Source organism: Mizuhopecten yessoensis, unplaced genomic scaffold (assembly GCF_002113885.1).
Source record: "Mizuhopecten yessoensis strain PY_sf001 unplaced genomic scaffold, ASM211388v2 scaffold8183, whole genome shotgun sequence".
NCBI classification, from domain to species: domain Eukaryota; kingdom Metazoa; phylum Mollusca; class Bivalvia; order Pectinida; family Pectinidae; genus Mizuhopecten; species Mizuhopecten yessoensis.
In genome coordinates, this window is record NW_018407420.1 from 940744 (window position 1) to 964210 (window position 23467).

At 36.7% G+C, this 23467-nt stretch overlaps 2 protein-coding genes across 4 annotated transcripts in view; one reads left to right on the forward strand and one right to left on the reverse strand.

Annotated features, from left to right (window-relative positions):
- The window catches only part of LOC110455224, a 67477-nt gene that overhangs the window by 12872 nt on the left and 31138 nt on the right, over positions 1-23467 (reverse strand). The window lies entirely within an intron of this gene.
- LOC110455223 (MAM and LDL-receptor class A domain-containing protein 1-like) lies at positions 73-17997 on the forward strand. Of its 2 annotated transcripts, XM_021505212.1 has the most exons (8): positions 73-377; positions 2998-3162; positions 3480-3644; positions 4186-4347; positions 5989-6129; positions 13855-14000; positions 15132-15210; positions 15509-17997. In XM_021505212.1, exons 1-8 carry the CDS (start codon positions 326-328, stop codon positions 16222-16224), a joined length of 1626 nt encoding a protein of 541 aa, XP_021360887.1. In that variant the 5' UTR covers positions 73-325; the 3' UTR covers positions 16225-17997. The 2 variants fall into 2 exon arrangements, with proteins under 2 accessions (XP_021360887.1, XP_021360888.1); XM_021505213.1 differs by lacking the exons at positions 73-377; positions 2998-3162 and having other exon boundaries at positions 3509-3648.

A 23467-nucleotide genomic window follows, 5' to 3' on the forward strand; every position in this document is an offset into this window, starting at 1 on the left:
CAGTTAAACTTTAAATTGCCCGTAAGTACACCAATCAAAAGGTCAAAGGTCACAGTTGTGCGCATATCATATTAACAGTGTATGTCTATATTGGACCCAGCTGTATAATATTCATGTGGTTTTAGCGATAAACCTACAGTTATGTACCTCTTAAAGTGATCAACCGTCAAAAGGATGTTGTTTTTCTATTTATAAGCTGCCGTCACGTACTCAGGACTTTTGTGGTACTTCTCTTCGTTGAATGATACAAAAAGGAATAGCGTGATAATTTATTCAGAAAATGAGACCAGGGAAGTGTTGTATGTATCTTCAATGAGCTACAGGTATGAGGACATCCCATCTTTTGCTAGGCCTGTTCCAAATGATGTTGATACCTGGTAAGTTGATCGAATAACAGTTAGTTTTACACTTAAAAATAATATTTTTATATTTAGATTTATTACGTTTTGCACCCGTAATCAAATTTTCAAAAGTAGCTTTCAGTGTTAGTGTGCTTACTCTTACTGCTTACGACTCTGGTTTGTAAGAAAATGGTTTGACATATACATCGTGTCCATCTACATGTTAAGAAGGACTATATCAGAAGAAAAAAATTCGAACCCCAGTCTCAAGATTGTTGTACTATCGCTTTAACTGATTGAGCTACCTGGTCAATGGAAGTGACCGGTCTAAATTGTGCTGCGGCCATATCCAAATAGAAGATAAGGGGAGGTTACTGCATTTATGAACTTTATAAAGGTTTTGCCCTTTGAAAATATTACAAATTACCTTGCAATGGATACATATAACATAGTGTCCCAAATTTTGCAATGGGGGCAGCAGATCAGTTGAAAGTGCCCGATTATGCAGGGGCCCTATATTAATGGCCTTTTGCAACATGTAGTGGGATAAGGCAAGCCTTTACTTTCCAGTCCCTGCGGGTAGGGCGTAAGAATGGTACCTGTGCTGCTCCTATTGCATGAACGTAAGAGGCGACTAAATTTGGGATCATATCTTTTCTCTTCTTTCTAAACAACTTTCTTCTTCCTAATGTCTCCCTTGACAATGCCTCACTTTAGGCGGTGAGTTGAGCGTTCGTCCCTGTGAGGAAGGCTTTGGATTTTGTCTCCTGGACGAGACATACCAGCGTCTGTAAAAATTGGTAGTTTTTACTCCTGCTTAACGCTCGGCAATTTAGGCGTGGGACGACTGGTTCGCCTGTCGTCAGTTTAATGTGACCGGGTGGGTGTCCTGCTGGGTGTCTTCGGCAGTGTGTTTCAGTGAGGTAGCACTATAAAGTCGGCATCAGTTCCGCGCCATCACAAGGAGACAAACACGAACATATCGCAGCCTCCCAAAACACACTCGCATACATTACACGCATAATGCATCTTGCACAGAGGGGAGGCCGTCTTAAATTTCCCCGAACCTGCAGCGGCAACATTACAAGAAGTCTGTTTGTGTATTGACACACTAGCGAGGACATGTTTCTATAGGCACATATTACACAATGTTTATAGGCACATATTACACAATGTCTATAGGCACAAATTAGATAATGTCTATGGACACATATTACTCATTGTCTATGGGCACATATTACACAATGTCTATGGGCACATATTACACAATGTCTATGGGCACATATTACACATTGTCTATGGGAACATATTATAAAAATTCTATCTATGGACCTACATTACATTGAGTTTGTGTATTAACACACTTGCGAAGCTATCTTTCTATGGGCCCATTTTACATAATGTCTATGGGCACACATGGATTGTTTTTGTCTGTGGACATATATTACAAGGAGTCTGTCTTTGTATTCATACAATATCGAGGGTATCTTTCTATGGGCATATATAACACAATGTCTTTCGGCACACAGTACAAAATTTCTGTCGATGGACATACATTACACGAAGTCTGTTTGTGTATTGACATACTATCGAAGGTATCTTTCTATGGGCACATTACATCACATCAATGGGCACACATTACAAGATTTCTGTCTATGATCACACAGTACAAATGTCTTTCCTTTGACACACGTTACATAGTCACTGTCGATAGACACACATTACAAAATATCTAAGACCACGAATTCGAAAATGCCTGTCTACTGATGTTAATACAAATGTAGTTCTGTACCGGGCCTGCATAATCCGGCAATACTGATCAGTGTCCTAAGTACATTTGAGTGACCTTAGCTGTTGATAGGACGTTAGACCCTATACGATCATGCAAAATCTGTATGATCCAGGCAGGGCTGGACCAGTTGCCGTGGCCATGCAGGTCGTTTATTAGAGGCGTGGCTTATTCGTGACCTATATTTTTATCTTTACTTTTTTTTATTAGCAAAATGGATGTTATCATTTCCGCTTTTCGTCTTAACACATTATATTTTGGTTTCCCGATATAACATAAAGTTAATTCAACGAAACGACACTCAAATCAACCAATGTATATATATGTTCCATAGATAAGTGGTTGTTATCATCTATCATTGTAGCCTGATAATAGAGAGATTTTTCTGTATTCGGTTGATTTCCAGATCAATATAAGGGGGGCATCAACAAAATTTTCTTATTAAAAGAGGTAATCTTAAACGTAAAACTTCTAACTTGAGTGTACTAAACTTTCCTGTTTACAAGAAGTTCAAGAATCTGGATTCTCCCTTGAATTCATAGCATAAAGCCATTATTACCATGACCTGCAAAATGTACTGCACTGGAGTTAGTTTTAAAATGTCAGTGATTTAATTTGAGGCATTCAAGCTCTTTACTAAACAGTTACACAGTGAGATATACGGCCTTGTATTACCCACTCAGTAATCCCAAAAACATTAAAATGTGTTGCGTAATGTGTAAATCTCAGATAATAGCAGTCTCCCTGATATATTCCCATACAAAATAAGGGAATGATAATCTGGCTTCAAAGACCGAAGTATGCAGAGAAACGCTTGGCGAACTTGAATTTTAAAATGTCGAATCGTCTGTCTATCATTTTCAAAAGGTGTAAATTGTGGATGTCCCAACCCGAAGATAAAGAATGGTTATGTAAGAAGGAAGCCGGGAAACAAAATAGCGTTTTTCTGTATCAGCGGCTTCAGCCGATATGGATCAAGGACTTCAGAATGTGAGGGTAGTAAATGGAAAAGCCCGCCTCCACTTTGCGTCGGTAAGTAAACGTCACCTTGACAACCATCTCTTCTCTTTATTAAATATACGTAGCTATGACTACCATCTTACGCCCTTTTGTTGCAAAGTGTTCGTCAACGTGACAATCATCTGACATCTTTGTGTCGCTTATTGTACGTCACCATGACAACGATCTTACATCTTTGAGTCGCTTAGTGCTGGTCACCATGACAACCAGCTGAAATATCATCATCATCATCATCATCAGTTCAAAGCATTTCTATCAACAGAAAATATGTAAAGGATTTACGGTCCAAATGTTTGTCACTACTTGTGGTACGTTTATTTCAAATCTAGCGCCCGGATGTCCAAAAGTGCCAAGCAACCCGAGAAGAGATATGGATTTTGTCCATAACGAGGCTGTCGTGATGTTTAATTGTTTGGATACATTTGTCCTTGTCGGCAAGGCGACGGCTTATTGTGATGGCGAGAAGTGGAGTTCTCCAGCCCCAGATTGCCACAGTAGGTAACTTATGCAATAGCATTCGGGTATTAAGGATCAGTGTATATATGTGTTATAATTGTATGACAATTCGATGAAATGAAACAGCAGGTACGCATTTCCCTGTCTAAGAAGTACATTTGTAGACGCTGGTTACTTTATCACTTGCCATCCATTCAGCAGTAAATGATACAAGTTTTTCCCTCTAAGGAAAAATGCATGTAAAAAACCCTTCTATTCCGAATATATTTTTAACCACAGAACAATTACTGCTACAGTTTAATGTATTGAACATGCTAGATTTATATAAATCTTTCATGTCTTTTTCGTTTGCTTTTTATTTTGTGGTAGGATACATGTAGTTTATGTATATGTGATAGTTGATGTGAAAGATTATGCTTATTTGAAAAGGATACTTGCGATTAGTTTGAAAGCATAAAGCAGCTGCTCAATTATAATAAGGGACACGTGCTAAATATTACCTTTACCTTAACCATATATTGATTCAAATATTGTGATCTTTTGATAAGCAAAATCGATTATTGAATTTTCTTTCTATAGATCCAGAAAATATTGAAAGTTGTGATTTCGAAGACGGGGAATTTTGTGGGTGGGAACAAGACAAGGTGGACGATTTTGATTGGTCAAGACAAAGCGGCAAGACCACCACCGGAAGAACAGGACCGGATTCCGATCACACTCTCGGACCAACGCGACTTGATGGTAATTATACTTAATCAAAAAGGAGGAAATAAACACAGGGCTAAACGGAAAAGGAGACCGTCCGTGTGAAAATATTGATTCAAGTAACACATTATCGCTAGATAATATTAAGTGCAAGTTAGTATAAGTGAAATCAAACGCTTAAGCACCGCTAAAGTCCACCCTCAAAAAATGATTGATGGATGAGGGTTTCCACACCCCTATAGTAGTTCTAAACAGCCAAATAGTAAACATTGTGCCATATTAGTTCGATCCAACTTCGTCGGCAATATTCTGTTTTCTCTTCAAAAGTAATTTTAGAAAGAGCTTTCTGATTGGTTCAACTTGGCAAAATCTAACTTTTTGAATATCGTTTGTCATCTGCGTACGGAAAGAGATACATGGACTGCCCAGAAGAGACGTATGGAATAACGGTAAATCGGTAGGAATGTTGTTGTAAATTAAATCAACAGGCTTACGGAAGGATATTCTCGTAGATTTCATAGCTGAGGTTGTGCCTTCAGATTCAAGACCTGTTGATGCTGCTGCTTCAGCAAGATGTTACACTAAGCCATGAAAGCTTTTCAAGTTCCACATCCATAGTTGTGCATAACCTTTTTCGAAACAAATATGATGTTATTTCATGTGAAGAATAATAGTTATATAGAAACTTTATTTGTTTTACAACAATCATGAAACAAGTTATTTCAAGTTATATTAATCACTCTTGTTGGCCCGGATGTTAGCGTGTGGGGGTCTTGGTGTGGGAGGAAACCGGAGTACCCGGAGAAAACCAACGTGGTCGGGCAGGCGATCCCAATCTTTTCACGTCCGATCGGGGAATCGAACCCGGTCGCCTTGGTGAAAGGCAAATGCGCTATCCACTGCACCACCCGACGACCCGAATGAAACATATATATATATATGCTAAGAACATCATATATCGAACCATTTTTAAGATGTTTATGTCAATCAGATTACGTCATGTGTACATGGTAATGAGAGCTCCGCCCCATATTTTAATCCATGACGTATAGCTACATGATATTTATACTTTCTTAAGGACCCTCTACCATTGCTAAAAACTGTAACTACATGTAAGTATTGGAAACTGTTGTTTTATGGCATGACCAAAGCTTTGATAAATCATTTCTGAAAAGAAAACCATACCTTGCGGGACTTCATTGAGAAATAATAAACCATATGTAATCAACAGCAGTGTTTTGAGAGTACATATTAGTAGGGTTAAACAAGGATTCGAACCCTCAAAACTCAGATTACCATGCTGTTGGTCTAACCGATTGAGCTACCAGCTGGTTAACAGAAGTGGTCTGGCTGAACTGTACTGCTACATAACAGTTACAGTATGTCCAAAACGAAAGTAAGGGGAACTTACTCAATTAAGGAAAACTTAGAATATAGCGGTACAGCTATGTACCTTAATTAATTCATGAATTATTTGCTCAAGTCATTGAGTCTTTACAGAGAATCCAGGCCCTTATGTAAATTCGCGAGTTAAAACTTCATGTTGTGCATCTGCAAAATGTAAGTGTTATGAGAGCATCGTCCGATATGAAAATTAATTATTTATGTCTTCATGTCATTACATCTATAAATAGATCTCCGCTCGAAATATGCATAATGCATGAGTTCTATCTTCAGGCCATTACATCTACATGGAGAGCTCCGCCCCTCGGATTCCTGGACATGTCGCGCGCCTCCTCTCGCCCGTGTATCAACAATCCAAGAGTGGTAGATGTTTCCGGTTCTGGTACCACATGAAAGGTCCCGAGGGATTAAATTGTGAGTTTGCAATTTTGAATATAGTTGATCAATCATAATGCAACCGCTACGCATAAGCTTTCACCGTTATTTAACTGAGTCTGTTTAGCGAATAAATCATGTATATACAAACAATACATTACATCATCTCTATCAATTATGGACGTTTGTTGAGGTGATTATGTGGTTATATTAACATGAGAAAACAATATTAACCGAGACAAAGTCGAGGTCAGTATCACTTTCTCGGGTCCATTGAACCACATATTGACCAAAATAAAAGTCTTTAATTACTGTTTTAGACGCTAAATAATGTTTTTAATCATAAAAAAAAAATGGGAACCTCTGAAAACTGTACGGAAGAAAGTGCTGTATTTGACAGAAAGCATTGTGATGTCACAATCGAAATAGCGTCATAAACGGAATATTAACCTGATTTTATAAAGTAAAGCAGTAACTCCAACAACCCAGGTGGAGTATAAAATGGTCTGGGGTGGATGTTGCGGTATCTGTGCTGTAGCATTCAAATGAGATGGCACTATAAAAGATGCCGTTGGAAGCACGGTCCCATTACAAAACAGAACATAATTCATTTCCAGCACACACGCAGGCATACACACATAAGGAGGTATTAGCCAGGTGGCATAGGATTAGTAGTTAGCGCCTGATAAGGCATCTTGCCAATTCTTCAGAATTGAATTAATGAATGTATATGCTAATTGTATTAATTGTATATCTATGTACTGTAAAGCGCTTTAGAGTGGCTTAGGTTAGCTAGATAGGGCGCTATATCAAATGTTGTATATTATTATTATTATTATTACAAGCTAACCGGTAATAAGATTTATATATATATTTTAAACGCCGCCGTGACTATTCTCCATAATTATGNACCTGGAAAGTTGTCCCAAGCAGGCACTTTCTTTAAAGAAGCACTGTATAAAGTTAAGAGTGTAATCAGCCCAAGAGAAATCAAGATATTGTGCATTAGTGCATTAAACAGATTTTCTAGTTAGAGTGACCCATTGACCTTTGACCACTGGACCTGAAAAGTTATCCCAAGCAGGCACGTTCTTCCAGGAAGGACAAGATAAAATTTGAGTGTAGTCAGTCCAACAGAATTTGAAATACAGTGCACAAACTGATGTTCTATTTATAGTAAGTGACCTTGACCTCTGATATCAAAGGCTGAAAAGCTATCCAAAAGGTTAAGCAAACATTTTATTACACTGCATAAAGTCCATGTATGCACACACACAAGGTTCTACACTTAAAGTTGATAAGTTGACTTTAATATTCATATGTTTTTTCTGTATGTTATTACTATCTCCATAACATATTGGATGAAGTTGCTAAGTGTTTAAATTGAATCAGTTGATGATTTTCTATGTATAAAGTTTGACCAAAATCCGTGAAAGAATGAAGCTGCTAAGTGTTTACATTGAATAGAGACGGGACAGGATGATTTTCTATATATAGCAAATGTGACCTTGGCCTTGACCTTGGATCCCTGAAATACAAAGATGTCCGAAGTATACCCAAACTTGACCTTTGTATAAAGTTTGACCAAAATCTGTTAATGAATGAAGTTGCTAAGTGTTTACATTGAATAGAGACGGGACACGACGCAACGGGACAGGACGGGATGCCGGGCGCCGCACCAGGGCCAAAGCTCACTTGTCCTTGGCAGGTGAGCTAAAAACAGATAGAAGGACAGACGGAAAATCTGATTACTAAAGATGTGCAGGGGTCCTAACAACAAATTGTGTAATTGAATCGGAGAACCCCCCTTGTGGACCCCACTACTCCCCATAGGGAGCCAGAGTATTATGAGAGAGACTCTCTGTTAAACGGCATTCAGTCTTCTTAACCAAGTAATGCTCTAGACCATTGGTTTGAAAACATCATCAAGCCATACAGAAGGACTTCAAATGATGTACTGTATCAGGTGATTTATGTCCTCGAACAGCCAGGGTCATATGAGGACGGGTGTCACCTATAGAAGAAAGCTGCAATTCGAAGGAAGTGCATGTGTTGACGGAACAAATACAGTTACTTATAAGAATTTCCTATGTGCAAAGGGCTATAACTCCAGAAAAACTAGAACATGGACACTGGATTCTAACTCAAACTGTAATCCATTATACATGTATACTAAGTTGCAAATAATATGGAAAACAGTTAATTATGAGAATTTCCTATGTGCAAAAGTGCCATAACTCCAGTCAAAAATGGAATTTTAATACATGGTTCAAACTCTGTAATCTATTATGATAAAGCCACAAACAAAGTTTCAAATTGATATGGCAAGCGGTAGCGAAATAAGTCCAAACAAAAGTTTATTTTGATAATTTCTTATGTGCGAAGGGCCATAACTCCAGCAAAAAAAGGAATGTTTACACGGGATTTGAACTCAAACTGTAATCCATTATGACAAAGCCACATATTAGGTAACAAATTGATGTTGCAAGTGGTAGCGAAAAAAAGTCTGGGAAAACATTAATTATGAGATTTCTTATGTGCGAAGGGCCATAACTCCAGCAACAAATGAAATATTGACACAGGGTTTGGACTCTAACTGTAATCCATTATGATAAAGCCGCATACTAAGTGGCAAGTGGTAACGAACAAAGTATGGCAAACAGTTAATTATGAGAACTTCCAATGTGTGAAGGGCCATACATGTAACTCCAGCAAAAAAATAAAATATTAGCATGTGATTCAAACTTAATCTAATCTGTAATCTATTATGATTAAGCCACATACAAAGTTACAAATTGATATGGTAAATGGTGGCCAAACAAAGTCTGGAAAACTTAAATGTGACTGCCGCCGCAAATGACAATGTGTGATGACGGACAGACTGATCCTTAAGTTTTCGCCATGCTTCTCAGGCGGCACAACCAAGGAAAGGCAGAACAGTGAAGAAAGAAAGGAAAGATTTAAGATCCCAAGTGTGTTGCAATGGGGGCAGAAGATCTATTTTGGTCTGTTCAATGTCCCCCAAGTAGTAGACATGAAAATAAATCCCCGATTCTTAAGGGGGCGAACTTTTAGCCCCTCCCCCATGTACATTGTATGTAAATTATGTTTTGATAGATTCGATGACTCGAGTAGAAAATTGTTTGATTCATGTAATCTTGAAAAAGAAAGTAAAGGGACATAACTCTTTATGTAGACTCCAATATAAGTAATTTGTGCTGATCTGACAGATCTGTCAATTCAAGATCTATCTGTACACCAAATTCAAGAAGAATTACACATTATTATATGTTTCGCATGTCTGAAATTGTCTGACATTGTCAGTATGGTAAGTTTTAAGCAAAACTTCAAAACTTTCTAAAATTTCTGGATGTTTTTTTCCAAAAACAGCGGGAAGAAAATCTACATTTTAAAGAAAGTGGTAGCTATGGGAGCACCCTATATATGTTATAAACAAAAAAATATTGGTACCTTGCAAAACAAAAAGCAAATTTCGCAAAACCACCAATTCTCAAAAATCACCTAAACATGACATATTTTATCTAAAAGGAAACTTGGAACTTACAGAAGTAACAAACTATATCCGATATATAACAGAAAAAAATGTGAGGAAATCATGTGAGGGACACAACTCACAGAAATATTATCCAAAGGAAGACAATCAATCATAACCGCACAAATACTTAGAGTACCTAGCAAGTGTTCCTAGTTTAAAACAGAGAGTATGAGTATTACTTGAAACAAATTTTAAAATTATATAAGAAATAATTCTCAGGGACACCATCTAAATGAAAATTAATTGATTAATATAACAGTCGAGATGCATTAAAAATCCTCCCCACATGGAAAGTAAAACAAACAATACAGTAAAATGTTCAAACCCGGCGTGCATGGTGTCAAGTTTCACCTTTTGGCCTTTTGTAACTTTCAGCTTTCTTGGCGAATTTTGTGCATTTTTAAATATCTCTCATTCTCATCAGATGTATATGAAGTGCATAACAAATGGAAAAATAAAAATATGAATGATAAACTGGCAGAATAAGATGTATAGGAAAGCAAACAAAGGGGCACAACTCTTCAAGTTCATGAAAATCCAGCCCTTACTTTCTTCTATTTTTAGGATGATTCCATACCAAAGTCAAATAACTTTGCCTACTGCAACTTCTGACAGGTCAATGACCCTTGATGAGACTTATTTAGCTGTCAAAAATCAGACCAAAAAATACTGCAGTACAATTTTATGTCAACTTACGTATTAGTGGATTTTAACACCACTGTAAATATGAATGTTGAACAGAAATATTTTAACATTTAAGCGAACACATTTTTTTTTACAATCCTTTTAATAACAGATTTAGGGAATGAAGGGTTTAAATGTTGTTTGTTGATGTTTAGTGGATCGAAGAGATACATGTATAACATTTTTTTTAAACACAGATTTCTAAAAGATATGATTAAGGTTTCAGACTCTTTTTGGTTACCAGTATCTTGTGAGGAAACTCCATGTATTGTAGCAGAAAAACGTCAACAAATAATATGAAGTGTAGTGCAGTTGATATAGAAAGCTCAAATCCTGCTATATATTTGTAGTAAAGTTGTCAAAGAATCAGATATTTGGCAGACCTTTCTTATACATATGACTTAAAAAGGGTTGCGAGGATTTATAAAACCCAAAAAACAAACTGATTCCTATCCCTTATTCCGTCTTTGCGTATTGCAGAGTTATCTTCTCTTGTGAGCAGGTATTGATTGTTACATCATTTGTTTGTGAGAGTAACGTCATCAATTTTCGAGAAAACGACGTAATTATCTCACACAAGCCAATGATGTAACAATCAATACCTGCTCACAAGAGAAGATAACTCTGCAATACGCATAGACGGAATACCGAGAACAGTGTGGAAATATAGATGAACTGAAGGTATTGAAAATAACGTCAGGTAATTCGAGTAAAATGGACTTCCATCATAATTTTACATATTCATAATGTGTTTATACAGACTCCCTTAAAAAAAACACATTCCATACATGTTTTCAGCCTTGTTCTCTAAGCTTTCAAATTATTGAACCTGGCACAGGGACAAATTACCATCCTATGGTCCCCATTTTTTATATCATACATTATATAATACACATATATTAGAAACTAATACCAAGTTCCTGTGCATGTAAATAATAATGGCGGCGCCCAGTACCAAGTTGCCTTGTCGACTATATGTCATGATTTATGTAAAAAAAACAATGGAGGACAATACTTAAAAAAACATTTTCTGTATATGATCAGTTGGTAGTGATAATTGACCATATTCTAACTGTAAATGATAACCAAGGGAAATACATAGGCGACCAGTGCTGAAATAATCTTGAAAGTTTAAAGTTTTGCTAGTAAAGTGTCTATGCAAGGTGGCAGGGGAGGGAAATTAAACACAAGGCTAAATCTGCCAAGGTTGAATAGTACAAATTTAAATTATGAACCCTTGGCTATTAAAGATGGTGAGATAACGAGGTAAGTTCGTAAAATAAGATGTGTCTTCAGCAGTATGCTCCAGTGAAATTACACTATAAAGTCAGCATCGGTCCTGCGCTATCACAAGGAGACAAACATGAACATACCATAGACTCCAAAAACACAAATTAAATATGCACAAACTCACCACACGCATGCATCTAGCAAATGGGGGAGGCCATCCTTAAATGACCATGTATAGCTGTTGATAGGACGTACATTAAACAATACTAAATCAAACCTGAAGTTTATTTTGACATAAAGATCTTATTTATTTGGATAATTTCATGGAAATGATGACTTGTTATTTTAAACAAATGATTTGCTAATTTCAGCTTGCATGCACTGTATGAATGTTATTTTAATAACATTGTACCCATATGAATCCATGATTGTCGTGAAGTGGTGCTTTATTTGAATTTAATACATTTGATGCTCTATTACCTGACCTGGAACGCATTCGTAGCCATACCGAGACAATTACAATACTGTGGTATAACTGTATATATATTGTGTTCATAGTTTAAGCGTCTGCGAGACCAGCTGTTCTAACTTACAAACGTCCAGGTGACGAGAAAGAACATGAGAGGAATGTTTTTGACTTTTGACAGGAGCTGTAGGCAATTCACACTATTCAATTTGTATTAATCTTCTTTTTGGATAACGACGCTTTAACTTGTAAGCAAAAAATACATCACTGGCGTCACGAGCAGCATCAATACTAAAAACGTCTTTTAATATTGGTTACAAATAAATGCTATGTCCCAATCACCTGCCCTCTGGACTGGTTTTTAAGTAAGTTGTTTTAGTGCCAAATTTTGTACAGCATGATTATTTAGCCTCTTTATCTTAATCCTTCCCACGTAGGTATCTTGTGATAAAAATTGTTGTTTGCCTTACACTGTTACAATGTTTTACCATTTATATAGAAATATATGTTTGTCGAAATACAAGCCCCTGAGAGCTTATTTTAACTATGACATATATTCAACGTAAAATAATGGTTCTATGCTTTTATCCGATAATTTTAAGATAAAAAAACCCACACACACACAAGCTTTTAATCACGAACTTTTCCTAGAATGCGCCTTTGTATAATCTTCGGCACGATGAAGGACACAAGTTAAGGTATACTGTTGATGCCGACATGTACAAATGTATGTAAACTGTAAAACGAAAGTAGGTCTGCGCGATCGCAAACATTTAATGCTGATATTTTCGCATAAATGTCAGTTAGTACTTGATGTGATAGCAATGGATTAAACGAGTGTTACCTTGTGTTGTATTCTAGCACATCAGTGTCTCAATACATACGGTATTAATATGTTAATGTTCGATAGACGTCTGTTTATTATTACTGTCCCGATGATGTTGTGAGGTATATCCGGGTCACGTTCTCGTTCAAGTGCGCTTCCGGTTACGTCATAAAATGCAAATTTTCAATTCACAAAATCTTAATATTTATTAATTAAAGATAGTTTAAAGAATAAACGAGTTAATAAAAACAATAGCAATACATTGTAAATATTATTTTCTTGAATGTTTGCGAAGCAGACGACGTTTGATCAAAATCTCGAAACTAGAACATTTTTTCAAAAAAAATGTGTTTTAACATTTGAAAGAAAAAAGTTTGAAGGGGAAAAAATCAATTTGTTCTTTTATGAATTAATGAAAGTGATACAAAAAAGAAATAAAGTTAATAATTGATAGTAAATTGATCAAAAACATCATCCTTAGAGAGTATGTTCTGGGCATGATCGTTTAGAAGCTTTGCAATACGTCAAACTCTTTCAAACGCGCATCAGCTCGAGATTAGGCCCCTGTTTACAAAATGGCGACTGGAAGTAGCAAGGCGGATTAAATTGGAACTTCAATTGTGAATATTTCGGCAAGTAAACATTGTTCACAAAGCCCATGTGGTCTGTTCATCTAATTTAGTCAAGATGTACTCAGACCAGTCGTTGTTTAGTCGCTAGGGTCATTAACAAAAAAATAGTATTATTATATAAACTTATTGTAATTATTATTTACACCGAGTCAGTATCACAAATCACCGACCACCACGTGATTATCATCCAACCAATAAGGAGGTAGGAAAAACTTGTGTCGTTTAATACAAGTCAATATTACTTTGTAAATTTTTTTCAAAATAATCGAACATTTTCAATTATGTACATTGGAAAGCGACATCATTTGTAAATCGATTGCCCAACAAATCCAACAAAATTAAATCATTGTTGATTTGAATATTTAATCAGTGGTTGGCTCCTTGACGATAAGTCTGCGCGTGTACAATGGTTCCCTAGCCATTAAGGATGATGTTCTGTTCACTGTCAAGGAAAACCAGGGTCCGGACTGGAGAGAAGGACAGGTGTTCATCTACAAGACGGATAAACCTTTTAGGGTAAGTGGACAGAGCAAATAAAAGAGGAGGGGCGTTTATCTATAAGATGGGCATAGTAGCAATGTATAGATTCATCACTTTGGTATGAACAATAAAGGCTAAGTTTGTTTTAAATACAAACAGGAGTTGAAGACTTATTTTGCGAAGTTTCGAAAACATCTGTTTCCTTTGCCAAACAAAGAGTGCAAATGACCGGTGTCTCGACCCTAAACCGCTGAAAACAACTCACTAAGCCTCAGTGTGCCGAATCAGTAAAGACAGCTGTCAAAAATCATAGAATAATTTCAGCCAATTGCACTCTTGTACTGCAGTCAGGGGAACGGGTAAAATGTTTACCCATTCCGCCCCTTATATCTATATATATAATTAGTGGATGTTGACCTGTTTCCTGTTGGCGTTGTCCTTTCTTTCGTTCTAACGCCCTCTTTAACCCATCCCTTATAAGTCTTATGAGTTGATGTTAGTATACAAAATAGCGTAACAATTAGTGTATAATGTTATAGTAGTTTGTGATAATTTGGAAATCATTTTGAATATTGAAAATAATTCTTATACTATTTTATATAATGTCTTTTTTACAAGCTCACGTTTTTTTAGACATGATCGATAGAGGAGCACATGAAATCAAAACACAATATAATTTACAATTAAGACAACAAATTCCTCCGGAGAGGGTGTTTGTGATATATGTAGGCAGAATCGTGTCATTGGGTATTGTTGATAAAAACCCAGAACAGTTTTGATACAATGATATAATGCTATTTTAATTCTTTTAAATCTAATGCAAGGGGGGTAGCAATACTTATCAATAACAATTTTGAAGTCAAGGTGATAAAGGAAAAAAAAGACTTGACAGGGAATTTTTTGGCATTGGATCTAGAAATTGAAGGTAAGAAAATAACTTTAATTACATTGTATGGTCCAAACTCTGACAACCCAACTTTTTATGATAAAATAGAAGAAACTCTCTATGAGTTTAAAAATGATANATCGTGTCATTGGGTATTGTTGATAAAAACCCAGAACAGTTTTGATACAATGATATAATGCCCTTGACACCTTATCGCTGGAAACAGTGTGGACAATGGTAGTATTTGTGACAATATTACAATAAACTGTTATTTCTTGTAGATTGTGTTGACGGCGACAAGACAGGAAAGCTACATAAGCGACATAGCTGTGGATGACATTAGCCTTTACGACTGTCAAGGTAACGTTTCATTTTGACATATAAAACCGGTAATTCTTCTTCACATGTAATGTTTAAGAGTGGAGAAATAGAGGTTCTCCAACGAATGATGGTTGTTAATCATGTTTATATTACAGGAGTTAGTTAATTTTCAAATCGTATAAAGACACGAGGTTAATCACGAGTTGTGGGATCTTTTCCTCCCATAGCGTTCAAATTTTATTTGGAAAATCACGTTTCCTAGAAATATAACTTGATGCAAAACTTAACATTATTGTAATAAAGATCTTGCAAGTTTGGATATTTCTTTATTTTAAAGGTGTGATAACAACCACGGAACCATCTTCGACGGAAGTGACGTCACAAACAGAGGAAATGGGAACAACAGAAATGACCACAGTAAGTGAGACAACACAACTATCTACAACTGAGGAAACAACAGCACCGACCGGACATGACGTGACCAGTACATATCCCAAGTCAACGTCATCACTACCTGTTTCGACGACATTAACCAAACTACATGTAATGACGTCATCAAGTAAAACACCTACCTTATCAAATATGGCATCTGTTATCAATACCGGAGGAAGTGACGTCATTGACTTGTCAACTCCTATTTCGTCATCATTTTCAGGGTATATCAGTGAAAATACGGATTCTATTCGCAGTAAGCCAACTTCTGATTCCTCCGACCTTAACAAAAGTCTTACTATCACTACCGACGGAGAAGACAGCACGGAGGAAGTGACGACTTCATCATTTGATAATATATCGGATACTGTGCACGCTTACAGGTATACACCAAAACCTGGCGTCAAACAATATGTCCTTCAGAACAAGGGCGTTGTACATTCAGTATCGTTTGTTGTGTCCCTCACATTAGGAATAGCTGTTATCGTCATCGGTGCGTTAGTCATCGCTTTTATCGTCCGTAGAATTAAAAAGCGAACAAAGCATTACACAGACGATGATTTTGAAACCATGCATACAGCAACATACAGAAAACAATCAACAGATGGTCTCATATTATAAATCATGATATTCTACACCATTATCCTCTAGTTCATAAAGTATATTGAAGAATCATCTTTATGGATTGAGATCATTGTGGGCTCGATTCGCAATCATTCATCGACTCCCCAATACACTATTATGTAAGTTACCTAAATCTCGTGAATCGGACTTTTAAGCCAGTGCGGTTAACAAAACATGAACGACGATTCCTGTTTTATCAAAAGCATTGATCAAATTGCGTTCATGGCTCCATGGACGCAATTTTTTCTGTCAATCCTTAAAGAGTAACTTGCAGTGGAAATGTAAACATACCTATGTGGTGCAGTAAAATATTATTTTTGTTTTTAGCTTTCTGCATCAACAAAATAATTTTTGAATAGGTTCTTCTTAACGTCGTGTTTTCTTTTCGATGGATTATTTGATATGTATGTCTTTATACATGCAAGATATCATATACAGTAAAACCTCGATATAATGCCCCTCATTTTATTTGCAATCTCGCTTACCGCCAAAAAGTTTCAAGATCCTTTTTTCATCTTCCTTATTTTTTAAAATTGTATTTGATATTTCCCTCAATATATCGCCAAACCTCTTTATAATGCCAACATTTCTCTGGACATATGGTGGCATTATAACGAGATGTTACTGTATCACGAGAGGCTTATGCTATATATATATATATATGTACATGTATGTCTCATGAAAGATATGAAATATCCTTCCAAACGTGTGGTATTGTATACTTTTTGATAAGATATCTTATCAATAATGTATGTTTGTATGTATAACACATCTAATGAAGAAAATGATATTTTTCATAAATATTTATAGCTTCATATGCAAAAATATGTTGTATGCTATTTTGTTTTTAAATATACATATGATGGATAACATAACTTATATATCATCATGATATTGTATTTCTCCATAGCGGGGATAAGAAGCATATTATACGACAACTTTTGTAAATTTATTTTGTAGTTGATGTATGTACCGGGAATTTTTCACTGCAGTTCACAACAGCTTCATTGTGACACAGCACTGACTGTAGCGGCTTTCTAAAGCCATCCATTTTGCATTCATAGACAATATAAATGCCAACTGGATAAAGGCAGATTCAATAAAGCCCGCTAGCGCATCGTGTTGAATTTAGTTCAATACTTGTTTTTCCCGTTTTTGCAAGATTTTAATCTCATAAAAAACCCCGAAATTAAGCAGTAAACTCAAAAAATATGCGTATCCAGTGGCGAATCCAGATACCTATCTGGGGGGGAGTTCCATGTGGGGGGAAATTGAGGAAAATGGTGAAAATACTTGATTTTTAAAGAAAATTCTCAGAGTGGGGGGGTTTCCTGAAGCCCAAAACCCCCTCTGGATCCGCCACTGGTATTGTATGTGTTTTCAATTAATAGAACACCCATTAGTCCAGCAAGGATAATCATTGTGACGTCTCAATAATGATGACGTCAAAACCCGGGTCATGGTATTCCCAGCTATATATTGACATTTGCTCTGAATCTCCTTCCATTGCAATGTATTGAAAAGGCAAATGTTTATGTGAGACTATAACACAACATTTGCTATTGTAAGTAAGGACGTCCTGGATTAATGCAATGTGAGAGGATGGTCTTCTTTTTATTCACTGTGCCAGATGTTATGTATTGTGTGACTGTTCACCGGTGGACTGTTTGTAAACTGTGCTGTGTTTGTATGTTTTCACTGTGTATATATGCACTGTACTGATGAACCGAAGTGTTTAAAGTACATGTAATAAAGAACTGAAATAAACTATACGAGAGTTAGTTACAGTTTTATTTACGTCATCCTCCATATTCATGGGGTTACTTTAAGCTCACGTTTGCATTCTACATCCAGTTTTAGCGATTGATCAGGTGTTTTTTTTACCTGAGTCCAATCAAATAGCTAGCCGCGTGTCTTCTATTTTGCTATGACATATTCTAGGGGTGCAGAGAGCGAAAGTGAGTGTAACCCCTGGATATCGATTAAGATAACTTTTTCGTTGACCTATGCTAAATAATAGACTGCAAAATAATTTACTTTGCCTGCCGTCCCTTTCAAGTGCAGCTAGATAGCACACTTGCCTTTCGCCATGTCGGCCAGGGTTCAATTTCCCAATCGGATATGCTAAGGTGTAGGCCACCAAGCCGAATACGTGGGTTTTCTCCGGATGCTCCGATTTCTTCTCACGGGCAGACTTCCTGTTCATTTCTATCCGAGCCAACACGAGTGACTATACAAGATGATAAAAATCTTGTTTCAAAATGTCATAAAATAAAGATTATTCGAAAAAGACAAAGCACCGCAGATGAAGTCAATCTGACAAAACCACAATTGAGATAGGGTGAGAAATCCTACCGGATGAGGAACGTGTCACTGATGCCCATATTTATGAACGATTTCGTTATGCGTACGCAGCAGTTTTAGCGCGATATATTAGCCGATTATCGGATGTTATATCGTGTCAGGTGGTTTTCATAGGATTCGATGAGCAGAAGAATGAATGAATAAATTGTGAATGTCGATTGAAAACAACAACAGCAGCAGCAACATCACCAACACAACAACAACAACAACAACCCACCCCACCCCCCTACCTTTCACAAATACACAAGTACCACCACCACTTCTCTTTGTGGTGATAATTTAAACTTTGTGAAGAGAACGACGGTATCTATTATTCCAAAGAATAGAATTAAAGCGTTTTCAAAAACTAACTTCAGTATTTTTGAAATAAATATATACTCGCGTTGCTGGAAAATATTGTTTGAAGAATAAATCAAATGAATGTAGTTGTTCTTAATGCATTTATATCAAGCCCCTTTATCGAGGTCCTTTGGATGCTTGACCAATGAACCGGAAATAAAAACTTTTACACTTTAAATGTCTCACAGGCAAAACGCTTTCTTTAAGGATACATGTACCTCTACACTGTAGTTTTTATTTATATATATATACAGTTACCTCCCCTTCTATTCTGTTGAGATATTACTGCCCTGTAACGACACGATTTCTCAACCCGAAAAGATTTCTCACCTACTTGGTGGGTTTTTTCCGTATGCTAATATTTCATTCCATGTGGGCTTCAATCCAAGTCGAAAAAAATGATTTCAAAAAGAAGAGAAAACGTATGGTTCTAAAATAAATTTTGTTATGTTTATCCCAAAAAATACATAAAAAACCCCTTGATGAATAACCCCACTGGAGACAGAGAGCTGGGGTGAGAAATCGTGCCGAGTGAGAAAATGTGTTTCCTATGTCCATATGTTTAGTACGATTTCTCATCCGGATGAGAAAAAGTCGTGTCGGGGTGAGAAATCTTGCCGTAACAGGCCCCGACACTGCCGTTGACTATTCCGTCTTTGCGTATTGCAAAGTTATCTTCTCTTGGGAGCAGGGATTGATTGTTACGTCACTTGTTTGTGAGAGTAACGTCATCAATTTTTGAGAAAACGACGTAATTTTCTCGCACAAACCAATCACGTAACAATCAATACCTGCTCCCAAGAGAAGATAACTCTGCAATACGCAAAGACGGAATAGTTACCTCAGTCGGTTAGAGCGATAGCATAACAGTCTGAATACCAGAGTTCGAATGCCGATCTAGGCCAACTTAGTTATTTTACATTCAGAACACTATTGTTGGTTATATTTTGTTTATTTCATCTTCGTTATCTTTTCATCAAAGTCCTGCAAGGTTCGGTTTCCTTTTCAGAAATCATTTTAATAAAGCTGTTGTCATGCCGGGAAAAAAACAGTGGTGCAGAGGATAGCGCACTTGCCTTTTACTAAGGCGGCCGGGGTTCGATTCCCCGATCGGACGTGGAAAGTTATAAGGGTCACATATCGCGTGGGTTTTCTCCGGGTACTCCGGTTTCCTCCCTCAATAAGATCCCCCGCGGGCACGTTAATGTCCGCGCCAACAGGAGTGATTAATATAAGATGAAATAACTTGTTTCATAATTGTTGTAAATTAATTAAAGTTTATATATTTTAACAGTTTTCAATATGTTGTTACAGTTTTGGCAGTGGTATTGGGGTCCTTAAACGATTCCTCTTCTCCACCCCTTCTCTTTACCTCTCTACCTAGAGTGATATTTTGACCCCAGCAAAGTCCATCTAAACACTTTCAGTGAATAGTAGACAAAATTCTTATCAGCCACGAGGATATTTTCTTTCTGGAAAACAGTTTAAGTGCATCTTAAAATCTTATAGAATTTGTATAAGTGTGTTTGTAGTGTTTATGAAGTACATGGTGTGCAGCTAATTACATAACCGTGCAGCCCTGACTAAAAACTTCACCGTATTTACACACCCTACTTAAAAGCACAGGGACTCGAGAACCAATCACAGTTTTATACGTTTGTACATTTCCTTACGTGTAGGTGGGGTCTTCTTTATGCGTTGTTTTTTTATTATAGCAGATGACATTTTGTCACTAATGTTGAATTGCTGAATTTAATTAGAAGTGTGTCTAAGATGCCCACGTGTCTGCCCCTTCAACTTAATAACAACACTCCATACATCTCTAGATATTCAAAAGCATGCACACTGTTATTGATTATCACGTCCCTGTGCTCTGAAACAGGAAATGACACATTGTCGTGTGATGCAATCATTATACTTTAGGCGCTGAATCATTTCAACTAGAATATTTTCACACATTTGGGTGTAAATAGTTCACCACACGGTAATGTGGCCGTGACATGCAGTTTATTTAACATGCATGGTCTGCTTCATTTAAGCTTTGAAATGTGTTGATATGGCATTTACAGTCCACTAGAACGACACACCTTGCAGGAAAATATCATAATGCCTGCTAGATTTCTTCGCCTGCAAAGGGATGTTTCATAGCGCAGTCCACTGCTTGATTACATTCATCATTTTTGAAGTATTTTGATATCATTTGATAAATTAAATTGTGCTGATTAAAATTCCGCATTTAGTTGAAACTAGTGTACGTGCATTTATCACGTATGCTTGTTCAAAAAATAGATGAGTTATCTTGCAAAGAGTGCCCGAATATTACGTCACAATTATAATAATAATAATAATAATTCGAGGTTCTTATATACCCCTTTATCACAACCTCGTTCGTAGGTCGTCCCAAAGCGGTTCACAAATTATTATCCGTGGTTATACGGCCTTTGCAAACAGCCAATATCTTTCTCAACTCCCTGGGAAGCATACAGTCGGAACTGTCATTCGGCGCTCACAGCTAGCATTCTACAATTCTAGTACTGCCCAACCACGTACTCATATACATCTTAGTAGACTGGAACAAGCGGAGTAAAGTATCTTGCTCAAAGATACAACACAGTGCCGTGACTCGAACCCGCAACCGCAACACTTCGGTCACGAGCCCGGCGTCCTACCACTAGACTACCGTGCCTCCTCTATATCACAGAAATTAAATTGTGCTGATTAAAATTCCGCATTTAGTTGAAATTAGTTTATGTGCATTTATCACGTATGCTTGATCAAAGAATAGATCAGTATTCTTGCAAAGAGTGCCCGAATATAACGTTACAATTATGACATTATAATAATCATAAATATAAATACGATCTGAATTTGGTAGGGTTATATTGTGGCAACGTCATAAAAAAAGTAAACACAATGTTAGATGGAATTATCCATAATTATCGATTATAAATTGCAATGGAGAAGAAGAGCAATGGAGTTCTTTAGTTCGTATGCATGACGGAAAGTAAACGAACATAAACTTTATTTACTTTACATCAATTATGAAACAAGTTATTTCAACTTCTATTCATCACGCTTGTTGGCCCGGATGCTAGCGCGTGGGTGATCTTAGTGTGGGAGGAAACCGGAATACCAGGAGAAAACCCACGTGTGCGGGCAGGTGACCCCAACCCTTTCACGTCCAATCGGGGAACTGAACCTCACGACTACCCTGTGGTATATACACTTTTTTAATTAAAACATTTACTGTTTTTCTTCTGCTGTAAATTGTGCATCAAAGAGAAAGTGTCTGTTTCGAAATAATAAAAATGTCTTAAAAACATTTTCAATTCTCAAAATTATCAAATTTATGTTAGGGCTAGTTTTCTTCAAAATGTACAATTGTTTTTAATTGAAACAGTGGAATAGAAAGTCACTATTTAAGTAAAAAAAAAAGTGATACATAGATAGATTGCATGCACTCTTGATAACAATTCAAAGGATTTGAAATTCAAGAATAGAAAAGATCAGATTAAAACATTTTTTAGAATAAGATGTATTTTGATATCAGGACTGCTTATTGAATCAAAATTATATTATTTAGTTACTTAGACGATCATAATCTAATGTGCAGATTTAAAGTAATAGTCGCCGAACCGGACACGTATGATTTCTGAAAAGCAGGATATAATGAGAGAAGGTGCACGTTATTGCTTACGCTGTAATGACGCGTAATGGAATGACCTGTGGTGTAGACTCAGGACAGGCTGCCCAGAGCTCATCAGCTGACCGCTAATACTTGACCAATTCATTACATAATACATTAAACAATAATTAGACAACACACTGGCTGTCAGCTAAGGACCCGGTCTTGAGAAAAATTGATAAGCGCTTGATAATGTTGTCCAGACAAAGTTTTGTACGGGAACATCTCATAGATTCGTGCTGGTATTACTCCATATACTATTGACTTATGGTAAGTAATTACTAATCATGGATAGATGATGTGAACCTGAATGATAAAATATAACGCGCCATTGTATGAGTTGCGTATTTTAGTGACTGTATTGGACTGACATGTATCATCAACATATCAAATATCGCTCGTCTGAAACCTTTCATACAAATGATAACATCAAGAAAATACTTTAATTCGATAAATTAAAATCACAAACACGACGTGTCTACTTTGGAGGAGATTGGTGCAAGTCCAGCCGATATTTGGCGGTATCCCTTCAGGATATAACACTATGTAAACCTGTTATTTCGAAGTGAAAATATAGGATCAACTTTCGCGAAAACGGTTCACCGCGGGATTCCATTCGTCACAACACGGCAAATTCCGTCCCTACATCATTGACGAAGAGTACCGGGATCAGTCGAGGTTAGCCGAATGCGCGGAATTCATGTTTCGATAGCATCAAATATAAATTTAAACTTGATTTATTTTACTACAACTATGCAACAAGTTTATTTCAACCTATATTAATCACTGTTGTTGGTAGCACATAAGGTGTTTTTCTGTGGGAGTAAACCAGAGTACCTGGAGAAAAAACCC

What these genes read in the sequence shown, in the direction of transcription:
- LOC110455223 (XM_021505212.1), top strand. Translation starts at nt 326, where the DNA reads ATGAGGACATCCCATCTTTTGCTAGGCCTGTTCCAAATGATGTTGATA. An exon ending in TCCAGCCCCAGATTGCCACA is followed by an intron (nt 3,645 to 4,185) that starts GTAGGTAACTTA and finishes TTCTTTCTATAG; the next exon opens with ATCCAGAAAATATTGAAAGT. An exon ending in AGGTCCCGAGGGATTAAATT is followed by an intron (nt 6,130 to 13,854) that starts GTGAGTTTGCAA and finishes ATATTTAATCAG; the next exon opens with TGGTTGGCTCCTTGACGATA.